General features: G+C 43.5%; 1 protein-coding gene across 3 annotated transcripts in view; it reads left to right on the top strand.

The window, feature by feature from the left end:
• The window catches only part of Pank1 (pantothenate kinase 1), a 66182-nt gene that overhangs the window by 32344 nt on the left and 12678 nt on the right, over positions 1–21160 (top strand). For all 3 annotated transcript variants that reach the window (XM_028859110.2, XM_028859109.2, XM_028859111.2), the window contains exons 2-3: positions 4555–4907; positions 17568–17821. In XM_028859110.2, coding sequence (XP_028714943.1) covers positions 4555–4907; positions 17568–17821 — 607 coding nt within the window. The remainder of the gene's footprint in view (positions 1–4554; positions 4908–17567; positions 17822–21160) is intronic.

Raw genomic sequence — 21160 nt, 5'->3', positions numbered from 1 at the left:
CTGGGTTTTTTTTTTTTTTTTTTTTTTTCTTTTCGGGGCGGGGGTGGGGTAGGAGGGGATGGTGGTGAGAGGGGGTTGTTATTGTTTTGTTTTTTCGAGACAGGTTTCTCTGTGTAACCACTCTGGCTGTCCTGGAACTCACTATGTAGACAAGGCTGGTCTTGAACTCACAGAGATCTGTTTGCCTCTGCCTTCCAAGTGCTGGATTAAAGGCGTGTGCCACCACGACCCGGCTCAACTCTGCCCGCTCTAAAGAGCAGTGGTTTATTTATATATGCTGTCAAAGGGTAGAATCACAACAGTTGAGATTTTTGAGTTTTTTCATTTATTTATTTCATGTCAGTGTGTTTATGTACGTGTCAGGGTGCACATGTAAGGTCTGAGGTCATTTTTCTCTTTTACTGTGTGGGTTCTAGGGATCTACTTCAGACTTAGCAGCAGACACCTTCACCCACTGAGTCTTCTCCCCAATCCCAAGGTTGTTGGGCTTAATTGGCTTTATTTTCAGTTTTAAAATCTAGCAGTTTCCAGTGGGTCAACCAAAGGTGTTTGGTACAGACAGAAAAGGCCTTGAAAGCAGATACAATAAAATGTAAATAAATGTGCCATTAAAAAGTCATTTCCTTTATGGCAGAGAAAGGGAAACAGAATAGAAAAATACTTGATAGCATCAAGTCATTTCTTTCGTTGATGTTTTGTTTTCATTTTCTTGTGTGTGTGTTGGGGCGGGGGGAGGAGCTCACGCATAATCCTAGCCATCCTAGAACTCACTGTGTAGCCTAGGCTGGCCTACAGTTTGTAGTGGTCCTCCTGCCTCAGCATACGAGGCGAGAATTATAGATAGGAGCCACTACTCAGAGCTAGGTTACTTCTTTGAGTAAGGATTAGGCAGGAGGAGCATCAGTGTCGTGCTAGTCGAAGCTGGCTTGTTTGGGGCGGGGCACAATTCCTGGGATTTTTCTAATCCAGAGTTTTCAGGAGGTCAGACCAACAGTTTAGTTCCAGATGGGTGTGAATGAGTCCACGTAAATTATTAGCTTGGTCTTTTGGGGGATAGGGGAGGTGCTTGGTACAAACAGTGGCCTCCTGTCATTTTTATTTAGCACTTGTTTGTGGAAGTTTTCTTGTGAAACTTGAACGTGGTCTCCTATTGTTGATGACTCTGGTTTATTTATTTTCAACATCCTCCTCCTCCCGGGGATTTAGCCCAGGGCCTTGCACGTGTCACACAAGCTCCTTACGCCGAGTTATGTCAGCCCTTCGTGTTGTTTTTGTTATAACATCTGCTTTGGGAAGGAGAGCAAGGGGTGAATTCTAGCATTCTGCCTCTAGAATGGGCTTCTGGCAGTTCAGCTGAATTTACTCACATATCTGGACATCCATCTGTGGCATGTGTGGGGCATTGACAGCTGCAGGGATGCTCTTCCTCTTCCTTCCTCTTCTCTCTTATCGCCATCGACAGTGTGGCTGTAAGGGAAGCTTAGGTTTAAGCAGATCTAGACATCAGGAGGATGAGTGCCATTTTACACATGCCTAGAAAAGCATTGCTCTGTGAGCAGAAGAGCAGTGCTGTGTTCATGATGGTAGAAAAAGAAAGGCAGACATGGCGACCAGACTCCAGGAGTCTGAGGCAGGGGGCTCAGAAGTTTCAGATCAGCCTGGGCTATAGGATAAGACCTTATCTCAACCACCCACCCTGTAACAATAACAAAAAGATGTGAAATAGCCAAATAAAACCAATTTCTTCTCTCTCTCCTCTTCTATCCCCCACTTCCCATCGTCCTAGGAGTAGAACCTAGAGCCTTTCTTGTTCATTCTAGGTCTGTGCCATGCTCCTGAGCTACACAGCCTCAGTCTCCCCTTCCTGACTCCTTCTCCTCCACCTCTAGGTCCTAAAACAAATTTCCATTCCTGCTTAAATGAACACAGTCCTTCTAACCTTTATTCTCTTCTACCTTAGCCCAAACTGCTCATAAAACATCATACTAAATTTTTGTAACACTACTACCTTTTTCCGGTTCCTTTGACGCCTTGCCAACAAAAGCTTTGAAATGGCTCAAAGGCAATTGGGACTTCTGAATAACTCGCAGGATGTTCAGGAATCTCTCGCTGTGCTTTGAAGAGTCGGGCATTTTCAGTTGCTTGTGCTTAGCAATATTTAACCAAATAGAAGGTTATGAGGGGGCTCTTCCTCCCGGAGGTCAGTATCGATTGCGGGGTCATCGATGGGTTACTGGCGTAGTACCAGTGCGTCCTCTAGGTTTTATGTGGCTTGTCCTGTCCTAACAGTGCTGATGTCATTTTTGGTCCCACTGTTGCTGAGTTCTTTCGACTGCTGCGGGCACTGAAAGTGGCCAGGATGCGTACAGTCTCATTCCCTCTGTCTAGCCTCTGCCCGTGTCACCTCTACTCCTCTGCCTCTGTCATCTCAGCAGATCCGAGGTCTCCTGTACCCTTATGCAGGCTCACATCTGTAAACACAGAGACCAGATTTCTCTCATCTGTCCTCTTTTCTTCGCCTCACTTTTTCTTTTTCAAAACCAAGTAGAAAAGGCTGAGGATGTAGCTCAGTTGGTAGAGTGCTTGCCTAGTATCAATCTCCAGCACCCCATAATTGGAGCATGGGGGCATGTTCCCGTAACCCTAGAATTGAGGAAGCGGAAGCTGGAGGGTCAGGAAGTTCAAGGTGATCCTTGGATACACGTTGCATTCGAGGCCAGCCTGAGCTACATAAGACCCTGTCTGAAAACAAAAAGCAAATATGAAGGAGATAAGCATCTGTACTTGTCTGAGTGTACACTGCCCCCGATCTTTTTCTTTTCTCATTAATGGAAATTTGGGCAAAGTAATTCCAGTGAGATCATGTTTACCGCTGTCTAGTGTCCACAGTTTAGAAGTCATACTCTTTCTTTCTTTGTTAAAGGACATACGCTTTGTTTATAGTTTGTTTTAATAGTTGTGTTAATTTGGTCATTCTATTTTTAAGATTTATTGTTTTTACATTAATGTGTATGTTTGTCTGTGTGCACATGTGTGCTCGAGGAGGCCAGAGGTGTCGGGTCCCTCAGGAGCTGGAGTTGTAGGCAGTTGTGAGTTGCCCAGCATAGGTTCTGGGAACTGGAGAAGAGAAGCATGTGCAGTTAATCCCTCCCTCGAATCTCTCCATCCCCAGGTACACTATCCACAGGCTGACATGTGCTCCTTGAATACTTAGAGATTTTGTGTTGTTGAGGCAGGTCTCATTCTGTAGCTCAGGCTGTCCTGGAATTCAAAACAGGCAATCTTCTATCTCAACTTCCTGGATGCTAGGATTACAGACATTTACAGACATGTCCCATACCTGGCTTGGGGTCTTTTTGTTTGTTTGTTTTTTGAGACAGAGTCTTTACATAGCTCCAGCTGTCCTGGAACTCACTATGTAGACAAGGCTGACTCAGGAAGATCCACCTGCCTCGGCCTCTATCAGAGGCATGTGCTGTCACTCCTGGCTACTTTTAGTTTTAACACATGTTGCCAGAACTTCTCCAAAACCGTTATCCTCAAAATGCTGCGGAAGACCACCTCGCCCCCCTCTTCCTTCTGGATGGGATTTCTGTCCCAGAGTGGCCTTCACTCACTCGGTAGCCCAGGGTAACCTTGAACTTCTGAGCCTCCCTCCAAGATCTGGATTACAGACCCGTGTCACTCTGCTAGTGTATGTGATGCTAGGATCAAATCTAGGGCTCCACGTACAGTAGACAAGCACTTCAACGACTGAGACACATCCGAGCTCTGTGCTTCTAGAGTATTGGGGGGAAATTACTGTTTACCAACTGTTGAATGGATGTCTGAATCCTAAATGAAACAACAGTGAGATTTAGGAAAGGTTTTGTGTGCAGGGATATTTTCCTTCTATTCTTTTCCCTCAACCTCATGAATAGAAAGCAGGTGGCTCTGGCACCAGGAAAAGACCTTTACTAGATCCCAGCATTCTCAGTTTGATGAGGGTTTAGATAGATAATCTGTAGGGCTGAAACAAAAGAAAAGTGTCAAAGAAGCTTTTTGTGCCTGGAATCAGTCTGTCTTGTCTCTTCTCCCTGCCCTGCCCTGCCCTCCCCTCTTCTCTCCTCTAAGACTGAGTCTCACTCTGTAGCCCAGACTGACCTTCAACTTGCAATCCTCCTGCCTCAGCTCCTGTGTGCTGGTGTGTACCACCATGCCTGGCTTAGGAACTCATCCACTAATTTGACTAAGAGTCTACAAAATAACACTTAGAGTATGGTCTGTGCAAAAGAAAAAAATGTCTTTAAACATTGGAATAGCACTGGGCCTGGCAGGGTGCTTGAGTTCCAAAAGCACGACCGAGGCTGGTTTATGAGTCTGCAGAACCCTGTGCCGTCTCTCTTAATTCTGAGTGGCTGTGAACAGCTGTGGGTGCCACGGGGACTCTGTCTCTCTGCACCTCATTTTAGATTCGTGTAGTTGACCTAGAGGACATTTAATGGTGAATGCATTTCCTCATTGACTATTCAAACACTGAGCCCGCAGCCTCATTCTTTTCTCTTTTGTCCCCAGCATTCCCGTGGTTTGGTATGGATATTGGCGGAACCCTGGTTAAGTTGGTTTACTTTGAACCAAAGGATATCACAGCAGAAGAAGAGCAGGAAGAAGTGGAGAACCTGAAGAGCATCCGGAAGTATTTGACTTCTAATACTGCCTATGGCAAAACTGGGATCCGAGACGTCCACCTGGAACTGAAAAACCTGACCATGTGTGGGCGCAAGGGGAACCTGCACTTCATCCGCTTCCCGACCTGTGCCATGCACATGTTCATCCAGATGGGCAGCGAGAAGAACTTCTCCAGCCTCCACACCACCCTCTGTGCCACGGGAGGTGGGGCTTTCAAGTTTGAGGAGGACTTCAGAATGGTAGGTTGGGCTTTCCCTTGTTAGAACAGCCAAGCCTCTCACATGACCACAGTCTAGACATGCTAAGATCTAGACCATTAACCTTGGGACTTGGACTTGTCTGTGCTGTGGTTTCCTCACCTATATGAAAACAAATACGTGACCTGTTGCATAGGGCTGTTCCAAGAAAGGTTCAATGAGGAAATATGTGCCTGGCTCAGACTGAGTAGTCAACATCTGTCATCATAATCACTTCTGTGGCACAGCCTGGTCTTGAACTCACTATGTAGCCAAAGATAACTCGAACATCTGATTCTCTTTCCAGCTCCTGGGGTTACAGTAGTATGTTGCCATGATGGTTTCTATGGTGCTGAGATTGAACAGTTACTGTAGAGACAAGATGATATGTATCACCTTCAGAGACACGTAGCTCAGTTAGTACTGGGTTTTCCACACTCTTTCTTACTACATAATCATGAGGCCAGTTCTATGGATATATAGGCCAAGACCCACAGGAAGACTTTCTACACGTCTAACTAAAAATGATTGCCTCTTTCTACCCATTTGTGCTCATCCGTGTCTCAGTTTTGTGAGTGCCATTCTGAAGTTTCTCTTACAAAAATGAAGTCCTCGGCTGGTCATGATGGTGCATGCCTGTGATCCTAGCACTTGGGATGTAGAGGCTGAAGGACCAAGGCTAGCCACTTGACCTCAAAAAATCAAAACAAACAAAAAGCCCCACACTGAAAACATCGTCACTATTATTTATAAGTGAATTCCTTCATTACTGAATATCATTTTAAGGTGTACAGGGCTGAGTATTGGATATGGAGGGGTAACATTCAGTCTAGATTCTCTCTCTCTCTCTGTGTTAGGCAATCCCTTAACATCTGTGTTCTAATTTCTCCATCTCATCAGTCAGGACAGTAAGCTCTTTACTGACTAAGGGAGAATAAAATTAAGGCACGAATGTCGGTCTGTCTTGGAAAGTACAGGCAGCTAGATCCGTGCTTGAACATAGGTGAAGGAACGGTGATTTTAGGATTGATCATCTCACAAAGTGGAAAATCCTGTGAGATGCATCATAGAATGCATTATTTCAAGCCTGCAGTGTAGACTCCTGCATTTTTGTCACAGAAAAAATGAAATTGAGTCTTGGTAGAAAAATCTGTGATCACTGCATGATGAATGATCATGTTATTCGTGGTGTTTAATAAAGCTGGAAGATGCAAATTTTGTCATCAAAAGAACATGTTTTACTCCACTGATCTCAGTGAGTAGTATTTTGGGGGTGGGTGGGATGCTGCTGCTGATAAAATCCAGGGCTCAGACTTGCAGTGCACATGCTGAGCAAACTGAACCTTCAGGGGGAACTTGCTAGAGAAGCTGGCAGCGGTCCCACAGCGCTAACCTGGGTGAGACTGATTAGCTTCAGGTTTTAACCATCTTCTTCTGTGCCATCCTCTCCGACACAGCTATAGAATTTAACACGGCCACTGACTCAGATGACTCATGCGTGGGGTTCTCTTTCCCACTGAAGGGACTCAGTAGCCGAACAGTTTTGAAATAAAAAAGTTAAGGAGCATGGATGTGAGAACTTAAGTCCACAATGGGATGGGGGTGGGGGTTAAACCTGAATTCTAGTTCTGTTTCTGCCTTTACCTGCTAGGTAGCTTTTGCTGAAACATGTTTCTGCTGTGGGCCTCAATTTCATCATCTGCAAACAATGGCGTCAATGTGGGGAGAGGGGGAGGGGCATCCAGGACAAAAGAACTGGAAGTGATGAATGAACTGGAAGTAGCAATCTTACACTGTGTGAAGAAACTAAAGCTTTCAGGCCCTTAAGAAGCTTTTGCATAGTAATGCCTGCTGGGTAAGATCTGGTCTTGAACCCCTGTTTTAATTCAGAAGGAGAGCTGCCTTTTTGTGGGAATGGGCTCCGTTCCTTAAGCCTTCCAGTACATGCTATCTTGTCTGTGCACTGGAGAGCCTGAGGTGAACCAAGATGGCCTGATAGATTTATGCAACCTCTGTCATGCCTCCATCCCTCCTCAGGGTTTACTCATGCCCTAGGAGAAGGAGTTACTCAATCTGTGTTGGCCATGAGCAAGTGCGTTTCTTAAGGTTCTGAACTGAGAAAGGTCATGTTGTCCTTCAGGCAGTTGCTTGGAGCCTAAGGAACAGACCAGAGCAAGGAGCACATCTGGAGTGTTGGCTAAGCTGTTAGGCCAAGCCGTTTCCATGAGGTATTGGACCAGCGGCTGTCTTCTGTTTCCATGATAAGTCTTGGCCAATTGAAGACAGAATTGAGAAAGATTTCTTCCTGTGTCCTGTTTGAATAAATGATGTTCTTGTATCCAAAGCTTGTGAGGACAGATAGGCTCTCCCACCTTCTTTCTGTACAGCCATTCATCCACCCAACACATAGTTTATCATGCCCCTTCTATGTGCTAAAGTAGTGTTATTCACAAAACACATCTCCTGACCATCTTATGGCCAATGATCATGTAAGCAAGTAATATGCATAAGTATAAGTATATAGATGTTTTATATATATTAAAATGTGTGTGTGTGTCTGTGAAATGAAGAAGAAATAGAGGCAAAGTAAGGATAGTGTTGGGAGGGTCCTGGGATGTGATTGAGGTAACATTGAAACAGAAACCTGGAGAAGTAATAAATACTAGGCCATGCAGATATTTTAGGCAAATGGATTAGAAAGTGTTAAAGCACATTATGTGTCCAGAGTCCAAGCTCCTAGGTATTGTAGAATAGAAAGCTGAAGACTTAGGAAGATTTAATATATAATCTAGGACATCAGTTCTCAACCTGTAAGTGGAGACTCCCACAGGGTCACATGTTAGATATCCGGCATATCAGATACTTACATTACATTTCATAACAGTAGCAAAATTACAGTTATGAAGTAGCAATGAAATAATTTCATGGTTGGGGGGTCACCACACTAGGCAGCACACAACCAACTGTAACTCCAGATCTAGGAAATCCAACACTGTCTTCTGGCCATCTGGCGCTCTTGCACATGCACTCGCATACACACACACACACACACACACACACACACACACACACACATGAACATACACGAACACACAGATACATATAGAAATAAAGTAAGAAAAGATATATACTACTCTCTGTATTAAACAGTTTGCCCAACAATAAAAAGCACATGTATGTAAAATCATGGTATTGTGCAGAATCACTGCATTTGGAGTTTCAGAACTCCAAGTATCAGGCCCAAGTGGAAAATCTTCAGCACACTCTGAATAGTTAGCACTTGTTAGGTGTGAGGACTGCATCCTAGATATATTTAGCAAATGCACTTACATTTTTAGGAAGTGTTAGATGTTCTTTCTCCAACTTAGAATAACCAGAAAAGACTGTAACTGGTGAGATAGTCATTAAATTAGGCTCTTCTATAAGGTATTTTTGATTGAACAAGGCTCTATTTCAGTTTTATTTCTGTTTCATAGAGTCTCTTAATTTTAATTCAAAATTTTTATTATTTTTTACCTTTTTTTTATGTGTATGGGTGTTTTGCCTGCATGTATGTCTATGTACCAGTGTCTGTGGAGGCCAGAAGAGAGTGTCAGATCCTCTGGGACTTAAGTTACAAACAACTGTGAGCCACCATATGGCTCTGGGAATCAAACCTGGGTCCTCTGGAAGAGCAGCCAGTGCTTTTAACCGCTGAGCCATTCCTCCGGTCCCTATTTTTTTTTTTTTTAAACATTTAAGATCATGGTCCTAACAAAGCTGCTTATTTGAGCCAGGATCTTACAGTGTAGCCCTAACTCTTAGTCCTCCTGCCTCTGCCTCCCAGGTGCTGGGATTGCACGTGTGTGTCACTATTTCTGACTTCAAGTAAATTCAAGATTGGTATATATTCATTTTCTAAATTAATGATGTAGCAAGCTGGAACACAAAAGCTAGTCTGATGTTAGGTGGGGACCGGTGAGATGGTAAAGATGCTTGCCAACATACCTGGCAGCCTGAGTTCAGTCCCCAGGATCCTAATAGTAGAAGGAGAGAACCAACTCTTGTAAATTATCCTTTGATCTTCACATGCACTGTGGCTGGCACCCCCCTCCCATAAATAAATTAAGTTAATGTTAGGTGGTATATGGCACTGATAAGACAATGAAAAATTCCACTATTTAAACATGACCCTCTGCATGATAAATCCTGCTTATTTATAACAACACGAAGCAATGTAGATTACAGTTAGTTTTGTGGCAGGATGTTTTATCTGCTAATTCTAATGTTTCATTCTCTGCCACGCTTCATACTTTACTTAACTTCGGCAAGAGTATTCGTAATGCAGCATATTCTTAGCAACAGAAAATATTTATAGAGGGAAAACTCCACATCAATATAGGACACTTGTGAGTTTTATTCACCCTAAGGCTGACATTAGTAGGCATTAGAAAATATTCTTTGCCCAGGCAGTGGTGTCGCACATCTAAAATCCCAGCACTCAGGAGGCAGAGGCAGGTGGACCTCTGGGAGTTTGAAGCCAGCCTGGTCTACATAGTGTGTTCCAGGACAGCCAGGGCAACACAGAGAAACCCTGTCTCGGAAAAACAAACAAACAAACAAACAATAACAACTGAAAAGATATTCTTTTAATTGTTTATTTTAAAAAAAAAAAAATCTATGGGTCTATGCTTTGACTAGGATATGATAATAGTCTTTGGCTGAGTGAGGTCAGGGGAAAGGATGCTCTTATTATAAGAGTTTCAGTGTTAAGACTTTTCCTCAGCAGGCACAATGCTTACTGTGCAAACACAAGGTACTGAATTCAGCTTCTCAGCTCTTGTATAAGAAAAGCAGGTGTGGCTGCACATATCTGTAACCCCAGTTGTGGGTGGGAGCGTCAAAGGCAGGAGGATTGCTGCGGCTGGCTGGCTCTCAGTCTAGCCACGAGGTGGTAGACTCCAGGCTCAGTGAGAGAATCAAATGGAGAATGATAGGAGGCACCCTATGTCCTTCTCAAGTCTGTACACACATTCATAGCTTCACACCCCGGCACACACGTGTCCAACAAGCATGTACCTCCATCATACACACATACACAAGGGAAAGACAAAAAGAAAAAGATCTTGGAAGAGTGTGAAAAGCTAGGTGGAAAATCATGAGAAAGGGGTAAAGTTAAATAATTTGAACACGTGAACCTCTCTCGTCTAAGTGGACCATTTAATCATATTTATTAGTTGCCGGGCAGTGGTGGCACACGCCTTTAACCTCAGCACTCGGGAGCCAGAGGCAGGCGGATCTCTGAGTTGGAGGCCAGCCTGGGCTACAGAGCGAGATCTAGGACAGGCTCCAAAGCTACCGAGAAACCCTGTCTCAAACAAAACAAAATTACTAGATTGGTTCTCAGATTAGTCTGGGAATGGATTTGTGATATTATAGTTGTAAGATATTTTTAGATGATGACGTTTTCCACTCTGTTCAGGTTTGACATTTGACCTCTCACATGGCCTCTTTCATTGGTATGTGAGAAAAAGCTAGAATTCTCATTCACTAAGCTTGTTTGAGATTCATCTGTCTCAGGTTTCTATTAGGTCTCTTAGGTCTCTCGTGAAAAGAAAAAGAATCCTGACAATTATAATTTGTAACTCAGAATTTATGTGCAATTGCTTTGGGCTTGATAACCTTTTCTGTCATAACTTAAAAGCGTGCTGGAAGCGAAGTGTATTATATAATTTGTGTCTGTTGTGGTGGGGGCCCAACTGTAATCATAGCACTAGAGAGGCAGAGGCACAGGCAGATTTCTGTGAGTTCAAGGCCAGCCTGGATAATGTAAGTAGTTCTAAGACAGTCAAGGCCACATAGTGAAACCCGTCTCAAAACAAAACAAAACAAAACAAACAAACAAACAAAAAAATTCCAAGAATAAAAGAGGAAAGAAAACAACAAAAACATAAATTTGTATTTTGCTCATTAAAAAAAAATAGTAATTTGGCATCTCTTTTCTCTGCTGTAGTTGAGTGATACAGAACTGGCTGGGGTCAGGTCAAGGGAGCATGTATTTCGTATCTGTGATGGTATACTCCTGTATGTGTGTGTGTGTGTGTGTGTGTGTGTGTGTGTGTGTGTGTGTGTGTGTATGTGTGTGTGTTGTGCGCGCACGCGCGCAGGCCAGAGGAGGTTATCTAGTACTCTCTATCTATCCTTCTTTTCCCTTTGGGGCAGGGTCTTTCTTAAACCTGGAGCTAACAAGCCAGCCCCAGTGATCCTCCTGTCTCGGCCACTCAGTGCTGGGGTAACAGGGGTGCACAGGACCATACCCACTTTGTTACATGGGTGCTGAGATCTGAACTCTGCAGCTAGTGTGCTCTTAAGCCACCTCTCCAGTCCCTTCACTAGTTATCATTGACGAACTAACCAGAAACAATTAGCCAGAAACAAGGAAGCCGGAAGCCGGGAGGTGGTGGCGCACACCTTTAATCCCAGCACTCAAGAGGCAGAAGCAGGTGGATCTCTGTGAGTTCAAGGCCAGCCTGGTCTCAGAGCTAGTTCCAGGACAGCTAGGGCGGTTACAGAGAGAAACGTTGTTTTCAACAAAACAAAAACAAAAAAAACAAGGAAGTCCTCTTGCAAGTGAGCCTGCTTGTATTTAGCATACAATATTGGCACCTATGGAATCTTTGCCCTCTAAAATTTGGTCATCAGAAGGAAATAATGCTTCCAAAGTATTTTAACTCGAAGAGTAGACTGGAGTTGTGGTTTTAATTTTTAAGTAGTGCTAGAGATTGAAGCCAGGGCCCACCTATGCTAAGCCAATGTTCTACCACTGAACTGTATCCCCAGGCAAGACTCGAGTTCTTTTCCTAGTCGTGAGTAATTTTAAAGGCATTTTTGTGCAGCCATCTCTTGTGACTCTTGCGAACAGCCCTTTAAGTCAGGCCAGGCAGGCACTCTTAGGAGAGAGTGTGCCGTTTTATCAAATATCCGTGCTGGAGTGAGGGGATGGACTCCTCTCTCTACTCTTCAGCTAAGCTACCATGGTCCTCCTCCCACGTCAGTGATCCTCAAGTGTCTTCCTCACACCAGCACCTTCAGGACGACCTCTTGAACCTCTCCGCTCACGACCCCTTTTTTCTCCCAGAAAAAAAGTTGTAACTTTTAAAATTTTCATATTCATTCGCTTGTTTGTTTACTTATGTTTGTGGATGGTCTGTCTGTATTTATGTCTGTGTACCACATGGGTCTCTGGTGCCCTCAGAAGCTAGGAGAAGGTATTGGATCTCCTGGAACTGGAGTTACAGATGACTGTGAGCTGCCGTGTGGGTGCTGGGAATGGAAGGAACCTGGGTCTTTAGCAGCGAGTGCTCGTAACTGCTGAGTCATCTCTCCAACCCCCAAGAAGTTTTTATGCAATCCCAGGTATATAAGTGTGTAACATAGGTATTCAAATCAAACATTTAGTGGATTGATCATAAATCAATTCTATCTTTAAAGATTTGTTTTATTTTTAATTATGTGTATTTGTGTGTGGAAGGGGTTGGGTATGAGCATGTGAGTGCTGATAACTGTAGAGACTTGAGGACATCTAATCCCCGGGAACTGGAGTTAGAAGCCATTGTGAACTGTGGGATGTGGATGCCTAGAACCATATTTGGGTCCTCTACAAGAGTAGTGCACACTGTTAAATAATGAGCCATCTCTCCAGCCCTAACAAATTTATTTTAAAAACAATTATTTGGTATGCATATAATTTTTACCCTTATTGAAAATGAAGGCAAATTTGATACTGAGATGGATGTGCTTGTCTAGCTGCATAGTGAATTAAATATTGGATATTTGCTACTGAAGGACACAGAGCACCTTTAAATGTTTTTAGAACTGATGTATATTTGTATAATCATCAATGCCGAGATCACTCCTTTGCCTTATACCATGTAGTTCAGAATGGCAAAAAAAGATGTTTAGTGTGACTTGAGAAATTGTTGGAAATTCTGCCCCAATCCCAAGCCCAAATTCACTTCACATTAAAAAATAAAAAAGAAACCTGCATCTATTTATGTGGTGAGGGGCAGGGTGTGCTGCAGTGCCCTTGGGGAGTCACAGGGCAGTTTGCTGGAGTGGATATCCCCCCCCCACACACACACCATGAATTAGGAATTTGCAGAATCTCTCAGACTCCCAAAGTACTAAGAGTTGCAAGTAGCGAGGAACTGGAGTCCGTGTTGACTGGCTTGAAAAGGCTCCTGGACACAAACATCTCTTGCTTTCTCTGCATTTAGTGAAGATAGGTTGGGGTTTTGCACTTGGCCCTGGTCAGATGGAATTATACCGTGGGAATCAGTCAATGCTACAGACCAAGGCTTTTGCAGTGCCCAGAGCTGACTGTTGCACTACACCTTGCTTCCTATGCTATGTTCAAACCAGTGGAAGCTTCATGGCATCTTTGCTGACTCTGATAGTTCAAATTTGTCATCATTCAAGGCCCATTGAAGATCAGGATTAGAACATATGCAACCATGTGCTGCATACCAATGTTTGTTCAATAGCATATGTGGCAGAGGTCCTAAAGATTATATTGTCTGGGAATGTTACACTGTCTTAGTTCGTGTAAGTACAGTCTATGTGCTATTTGCACAGTGATGAAATTGCCTAACAACACATTTCTCAGAATGTATCCTTTTAATTAAGCTATACACAACTGTTTTATTAGCCAGCTTTGAGTTACTGTAATAAAATGCCTCAGGCAATCAAACTTTATGAAGAGAGGTGTAGTTGGGCATGATGGTTCATACCTATAAGTCCAGCACTTCTGAAGTAAGGCAGGAAGTTCAGGAATTCAAGGTCACCTAGTCGAATCAGAGTCTCTCTCTCTCTCTCTCTCTCTCTCTCTCTCTCTATATATATCTATATCTCTATCTATATCTATATATATAGTTTCTCTGTGTAGCCCTGGCTGTCCTGGAACTCGAACTCAGAAATCCTCCTGCCTCTGCCTCCCAAGTGCTGGGATTAAAGCTGTGAGCCACCACCGCCTGGCTAGGCTCTCTCTTAAAGGAAGGGAAAAAAGGGGGGGTTTATTAGTTCTGGACCTTGAGCTTTTTTTTTTTTTTTTTTTTTTTTTTTTAAATAGATAGGCTCTGTCTTTGTAGTTTAGGCTGGTCTCCTGTCTCAGCCATCCCAAGGCCAGCATACTAGACTATAAAAGTCCGACAGATTGATGACTTGGGTGTGGAGTGGACTCTCTTGGCAAGAGAGACTGAGAAAACTCAAGTCAGCTTCTTTTTAGGGCAGGATGTGCCATTGAGGGCCACTTGGGGAAAGTTCCACCAACTCATTGCCACTCTGGCAACCATGCTCTGAATACGTGAACTTTTGAGGGAAAAAAAAAAGTATCTAAACCATAGCAGCTATAAGTAAATTGCTAAGAAAGGATAAAACACAGGTGTGTTTTCTTGGCTTACAATGTGCAAAATAAAAAACAGCTAGTTAGCTGCCAGTGTATAAACATTGAAAGACTGGTGCTCCATTGCCACGTGGCTGAAGGTGAACTGTAGACGTGAACAGACTGTCTTGTTGACACGATCCTCAGCATTCTGTTACCTTTAGCCAGTCGATGGCTCCTTTTGTTTTCTCACCCTCCCCTTTGGCACCTCTGTCCTAACCACTTGTGGAAGGCAACTCCAGCCCATGGAAAGCATTTCTCTGTAGCTGGAATCAGAAGGATAGGTTTTCAGCTTTTCCCAAAGTAAATTCAGGTGTACAGACAAACCGTAAAGCATCCTGAGTTTCAGATTTCCCGTTTGGAAATCTCATTTGCCCCTGGGAACCTCTTCTCCTTAGGGTCTTCTTCCTAAGGTCTCTATAAAAGTGACTCTTGTGTTTCCCTTTGTTTGGGCTTTTAATAACCTTAGGCTCCAAAAACATCTATCCTTCTGAAAAGAAGTGTAGGAGAGATATGTGCTTCCTACTCTCGCGGTATTTGGGGAAATCATTCTGAAGGAAAGATGACATAACAGTGTTTCAGATCAAAGTTGTACGTGTTTAATTCACTTATCTTGACAGGCTTTTCTCCCCCCACCCCCCAGGGGGTAGTTTCAGGGCATCCAGATGGACAGATTGCCTATGTCCATATTTATGATATTGGCTCTGGGAGTGGCTGTCAATATTGATGATGAGCCTGTGATTAATATTTAAGCAGGCTAACCTATGTTTTCAAGATTGGCTGATGAAATTGCCGCTTTTCAGCCTGGAGTGACCCATGAGGTGACAGCTTTCCCTGTTTGTTTACTAAGTGTTCATTAAGCAGTGATTAAGGGCAGCCTTTAGCACAGTGCCAAGGCACATCTGAGGTAAAACAAGACAATGACCGGAGCTGCCAGTTTAAGTTTATGGAACCACAGAAGACAGAGGACATAATATGTACCCCTCTTGGGCCCCTCTATAGTTTTTCAGGCCTCAGGATAGTTTTAGACCCATAGCATTGCCCTCTAAAAATGTAAATTGTGTATCTCATTTAAAAGTTTCACTTGATAAAAGTGATGTTTTTGGAAACATTTGTGGGATGCATTTGCTTTGGGTCACTTAGAATGCTTATCAGTGTGTGAAATAGAAAAATCAGATGAATGACACCAAGTCACATTTCCTTGTGGCTGTTATGTGTATGTATGCATGTTCTTGTCTGTGTGTGAGATGTGTGGGTGGGTGAGCCATATTGCACACACTATTGCTCTTCACCTTATTTCCTGAGGCAAGGTCTCCTGGTGAACCTGGAGCTTACAGACTCGGTGAGGTTATCCAGCCAGCAAGCTCCAGTGAGGATTGTAAGGTCTGAAGCCATAATGTCTACATCTTGAACATGAGTGCTGGGGAGCCCAAACCCCAGTCTTTACTGCCGGAACCATCTAGATCTAGCTTTTTATTAGCTTTAGCAGAATATCTGATTCTGTCTAGCACTTGTGTAGATTTTTTTTTTCCAGGCCCCATAAATAATAGTGGCAGACATGATGAAAATAGTCACCATGGGATGTTTGCTTAGTTGGCTAGTGGGTCACTTGTGGTGATTTACCTAACTTCTTGTTTTAACCACTGAGTAAGGCTAATAGAACCTATTTGTATATTTTTAGTAGCGATGGTGTTTGTTTTTCTTGGTTTTGGTTTGTTGTTGTTGTTGTTATGATTATTATTATTTTAGAAGCAGCTAAATAGCCAAGGCTAGTCTCGAACTAATGATGTTCCTATATTGACATCATCAGTGTTGGGATTATAGACATGTGCCACAAATCTAGCCTCATAGGGCTTTTGTGTGTGTGTGTGTGTGTGTGTGTGTGTGTGTGTGTTTGTCTCTTTGTTTCTCTGTGTATGCGTGTGTGTGAAAATTAAATATCTTTCTTCATTGGTTGAGTTTCATGCTGGTGATTGTTAAGTTTTAGGGTTTTTTTTTTTTTGCAGTCCTGGTGGTTGAACCAGGGCTGCATAAACGGTGTACAGGCACACTACTGCTGAGCTACATCCCTAGTCCTTTGCTTTTTTTGTTTTTGTCCAGGGAAAATGATCACCGCCTTGGAGCTGAGGCAGTGATTAACTTTTATTTTCTATGTCTGTTCATATTCATCTCCCTCCCACAGTGTCCCACTCCCTGCTTGCCTCTGGCTGACCTGCTTCCTCTCCAAAATAGTCTTCCTTTCTACCTTTATGTCACATGTAGTTCATCACCTTCTCTTTTTATCCCTGAGAAAGGGAAGTTTTACCTCATAGAGTTCTGAAAGGACGCTCCTGGGCCTCTCCAGCTAGTAAACCCTGTGTGCATGGAGAGTGCTGTGCAGATAGCATGTGACTATCATGAAATCTTCATAGCAACACTGAGAAGCTAAATAACTCAGCCCATGTCATCTCAGTTAAGTAAGTTTTAGACGTAGAGTTCAAAGCCAGGTCCATCTGCTTCAGAGCTAAGTGTGGGAAGAGGCTTCGTGGGTTCCAGGAGATTCTGCTTCATCCATTCCCAGGCCTTTTGGACCCCATGTTCTGTCAAGGATATGTATGGTTCTTGTTAGCTTCTCACTATTCTAATTCACTAACCTCTCTTGGCTGTTGCAACAATTTACCACAAATTTGGTGGTTTACAGCGACAGACATTCCTTCCATCAAAGTTCTTGAGGCCCTCAGAGCACTGGCAACAACACAGTTCTGCAGCAGAGGCCACGGGCAGTTTATACTGCTCGCCTTTCCCAGTGCCTGCTTGCTGTTGGCCTCCCGTAGACCATGGTGCAGCATTCAGATCTCTGCCGTCTTCTTCAAAAGTCTTAATCCTCTGGGCTTCTCACACCTTTCCTGAATGTGTCTCCTGTCATTGGAATTAGGATCCATCCAGACGACCTACAGTGATTTCTTCAAGTTTCACATCTGCAAAGATCTGTTTTCCAAATAAGACCACACTCACAGGTTCTCAGTGTTAAGACAAGAAGAGCCTGTATTCAGACCATCAATCACACAAGCTAATCGGTGCTTTCCCAAGAATCTGGCAAGCTCTTGTCCTTGTAGCACAGCTATTTTTCTGGCAGTGACTGTTTCACAACTTAGGGGTCGGAGAGTATTTCTTTGCTTTGAACATGAATCTTACAGATAGCACACACCTCCTCGGCTCCTCCCAACACAGTCTGTGGCATCTAACAGGGTTCTGTTCTCTTGCAGATTGCCGACCTGCAGCTGCATAAACTGGACGAACTGGACTGTTTGATTCAGGGCCTGCTTTACGTTGACTCAGTTGGCTTCAACGGCAAGCCAGAATGTTACTATTTTGAAAACCCCACAAATCCTGAGTTGTGTCAAAAGAAGCCATACTGCCTTGATAACCCATACCCTATGTTGCTGGTTAACATGGGCTCAGGTGTCAGCATTCTAGCAGTATACTCCAAGGACAACTACAAACGAGTTACGGGGACCAGGTAAACATGCTCTCGACTAGGAGAGCCTCTTTATGCTTAAACCACGCCTATTTCATGATGAGCAGTACATGGTAAAAGATTATTTACATTGGCTATGTTTTTAAAAGAAATATGTTAGGCTCCTATACTCACCAAAAAGGGGTTTTATTGGATATTTGTTTTAGTTTGTTTTGGGGCACAGGATCTTAACTTGTAGTTAAGGCTACCCTAAAGCTTTAGAGTATAAGCCCAGGCTAGCCTCAGACTCAAAGTTCTGCCTCTGTCTCCTGAGTGCTGGGAGTTTAGGCCTGAGCCACCATGACCAGTTTTTTGGATGAGACATTAGAGGAGTAGAGGATGATTCATGTAAAGGTTGATAACATACGGTCTTTGTCTACTGGAGATCCTACTCGGGTGGAGAAGGAGGTTGGCACACATTAGTTTGCCAGCAGGTAGATGTACTGAGTGCTAAAGGGACCTCCAGGACTGCAAGCTCAAGAGAAGGCTGGTTGGGACAGGGGTGGGAACTGGGATGGTCAGAGATGCTTCAGAGAAACTTTGTCTGGGAACCTTCTTGATGTCACGACAGGAAAGATGGCTTGAAATCGTATATCATCCCAACCAGCAAAGAGACGTAATGGTTTTTCCTCTTTTCATGTAAGTGAGGAGTGGGTAGTCAGTGCAGCTGGTAGGAGTTTTGGAATGCAGGGTACAGGAACACAGCCCCGTGACCCCAGGGGGTCAAGAATACTTTGAGGATCCCCCCCCATACATGCACTCTAAGACCCACGAAGGGCAAGCAGGCTCAGCTTCCAGTCAATGGAGAGCTCCACATGGCAAAAGGCTCTGTTGTCAAGTGTCATTAAGAAAGCCCGCTCTGAGCAACATTAAGCTGATTTGGAATGAAACATTCCTCCAACTTGCTAAACCACAAAACTCCCTTTTTTAGAGGAGCTAAAAAGGACTGGTGCTGTATAGAGTGTGCTTAGGATATGGTGTTGAAACCACTGTGCATGGCAAATGAACGTGGCACATTACTTGTCTGGGTCTCAGGGACCTCATTTCTGCCATGAAGGATGTTGTTGCTTTTTTTTTTTTTTTTTTTTTGGCGGGCTGGGGAGTGCGTTTGCAGTGCTGAAAACTTTGCAGTGGCGCTCTTCACCCTGGGAGGAAGGATCTGCCTTTTTAGTGTGTGTCTATGAATTGTGGTGGCGCTGTGTGAATCAGTGTTCCTGGGAGAAAGTGATATTACCCAATGTGTGCAGAGATTTCTAGTTCTTACAGTTGGAGGTGGGACACACTACAAGCATGTAGCAGGTTGAAGTCAGAGATACTGATAAAATTCTGTAATGTACAGGACAGCTCCTCCAACAGCAAAAGATATATGGGATCCCAAATATTAATAGTGCTACAGGTACACACACTCCGACTGAGGTTGGCATGGGTTCTGAATGTAGTATCTGTTCTGTTTATAAACTGCTCCCAGGTACCCACCTTTCCTGTTTTTTAATTTTCATTTTACTTATTATTATTCATTATCATTATGTAGCTCTGACTGGCCTGGGATGCATCGTGAAAACCAGGGTAACCTCAAACTCACAGAGATCTACCTGTCTCTTCCTCCTGAGTGCTGGGATTAAAGATGTGCACTATAATTCCTATAATGTGCACTGCATACATGTTTTCTTTAAGAATACAGTAGCTTACTTACTTGCCCAGGAACAAACACGGATCCCATGGTCTCCTTAGGACCAACAGGAGGATCAAGATACGAATACCGAGCTAAGCAGGTCTCCCCTTAGAGTGCTTTCCTGGCGAAGGTGTAAGCTTTACAACCGCTACAGACTTCTCCCAGGAGTCATTGGATTGGTAAAGCTGCTCTCAAGGTAATAACAAGCTACACATTTCCCATGGTTAGAAATACTTAGACTTTTGTTGATACATACACAATAGCTAATGAGCGACATCACAGACGCGTTCTCAGATATGCTGACCCCAGGGATCTGTATCATCCTGAGAAGCTGTGATGGAGCTAGTAGTGAGTGTGGCTTCTTCACAGATGGAGTAATGCCTCCAAACCCCAGATGTTGAGGAACTTATGCTCCTCCTGCCTCAGTCTCCCAGTGCTGGTATTACAGGTGTGTGCCACCACTTCCAGCTCAGATGTCGCTCTTGCTATATGTTAGAAAACATCAGATGTAAACTCTTAGGATCAGTGGTGAGAATTAGCATATGGGACACACTTTGGGGACCATTGCTATTAAGCAAGCTCTTTACCACTGAGCTACCTCAGTGGGGACCATTGATGGAAGCAAATTGTGTAAGCTTCAAGTTTTGTTGCTTCTCTTATAAACTGAGAGTTGTAACTCCAAGTTTTTGTTCGTTTTTTTTTTTTCTTATATTTTCCCTGTAAGCATTTTTTTTTTTTTTGGTGGATTTCATTTCATTTCATTTTTTGTTTTTTTGAGGGAGTGTCTCACTATGAGGCCCAAACTAGCCTTGAATTTTCCACAAAATACATCAGCCATAGCCTTTCAAGTCCTGGGGTCACAGGCAGCCATGCCTGTGTGTGTGTGTGTGTGTGTGTGTGTGTGTGTGTGTGTGTGTGTGTGTGTACACGTGTGTGCTGGTACAAATACATGACAAGGTTTCCCAATGAACCTGGAAGCTCACCAATTCTGGTAGGCCAGATGTGCTGGCCAGTGAGCATCGGGGATCCTCTTAGATCCAGTCTTCAAACTCACACCCCAGGCTGGGGGAGCCACCTCCCCCGATGCACCAGTGTATGGAAGACGCCACGACATTTCATGATATCCATTTTCTTCTACATGTTTTTAAATGGTTGCTTTTGTATACCTTCACTGCTTCCTAGATTGGGGACAGTCATTTTTCCCTCCAGTGACACAAATCCAATTCTCAGTCAGAAAATTAATACTTGACAGGTAATGTTACTGTGTGTAGTCTGTTAAAAGAAGAAAGTAACTCTGGAACTTAAGTGGAAGGAACAGTGCATCTCCCTTGGTCATTCAGGAATTTACACGTATGCCCATCAATGTCCATTGCTCTATAGGCATTGCCAATTCAATTACTAAAATGAGAAACTGAAGATTTTATCTCACTCTGGTGAATAATAATATCCAGTGCTCTGATGAATAATAATATCCAGTGCCCTTTTCTATCTATATATTTTGTCTCTGGTATACTGAGGATTTTTCTACATGTCTGTCAAAACAGACAGATGTATCTGCTTGTGAGCAAGAAAATTTCTTGACTAAATACGAAGGTTGAGGGTAATGACAAGTGCTAGAGACTCTTGGCTCTTCTGTGACCTTGCATTCCTCTCTCCTGTCAGCAGCACAC

The sequence above is a fragment of the Peromyscus leucopus genome, chromosome 1 (assembly GCF_004664715.2).
Source record: "Peromyscus leucopus breed LL Stock chromosome 1, UCI_PerLeu_2.1, whole genome shotgun sequence".
Classification (NCBI taxonomy): domain Eukaryota; kingdom Metazoa; phylum Chordata; class Mammalia; order Rodentia; family Cricetidae; genus Peromyscus; species Peromyscus leucopus.
Note: the sequence above shows the minus strand (reverse complement) of the source record. Positions and strands in the feature narration are given on the sequence as shown.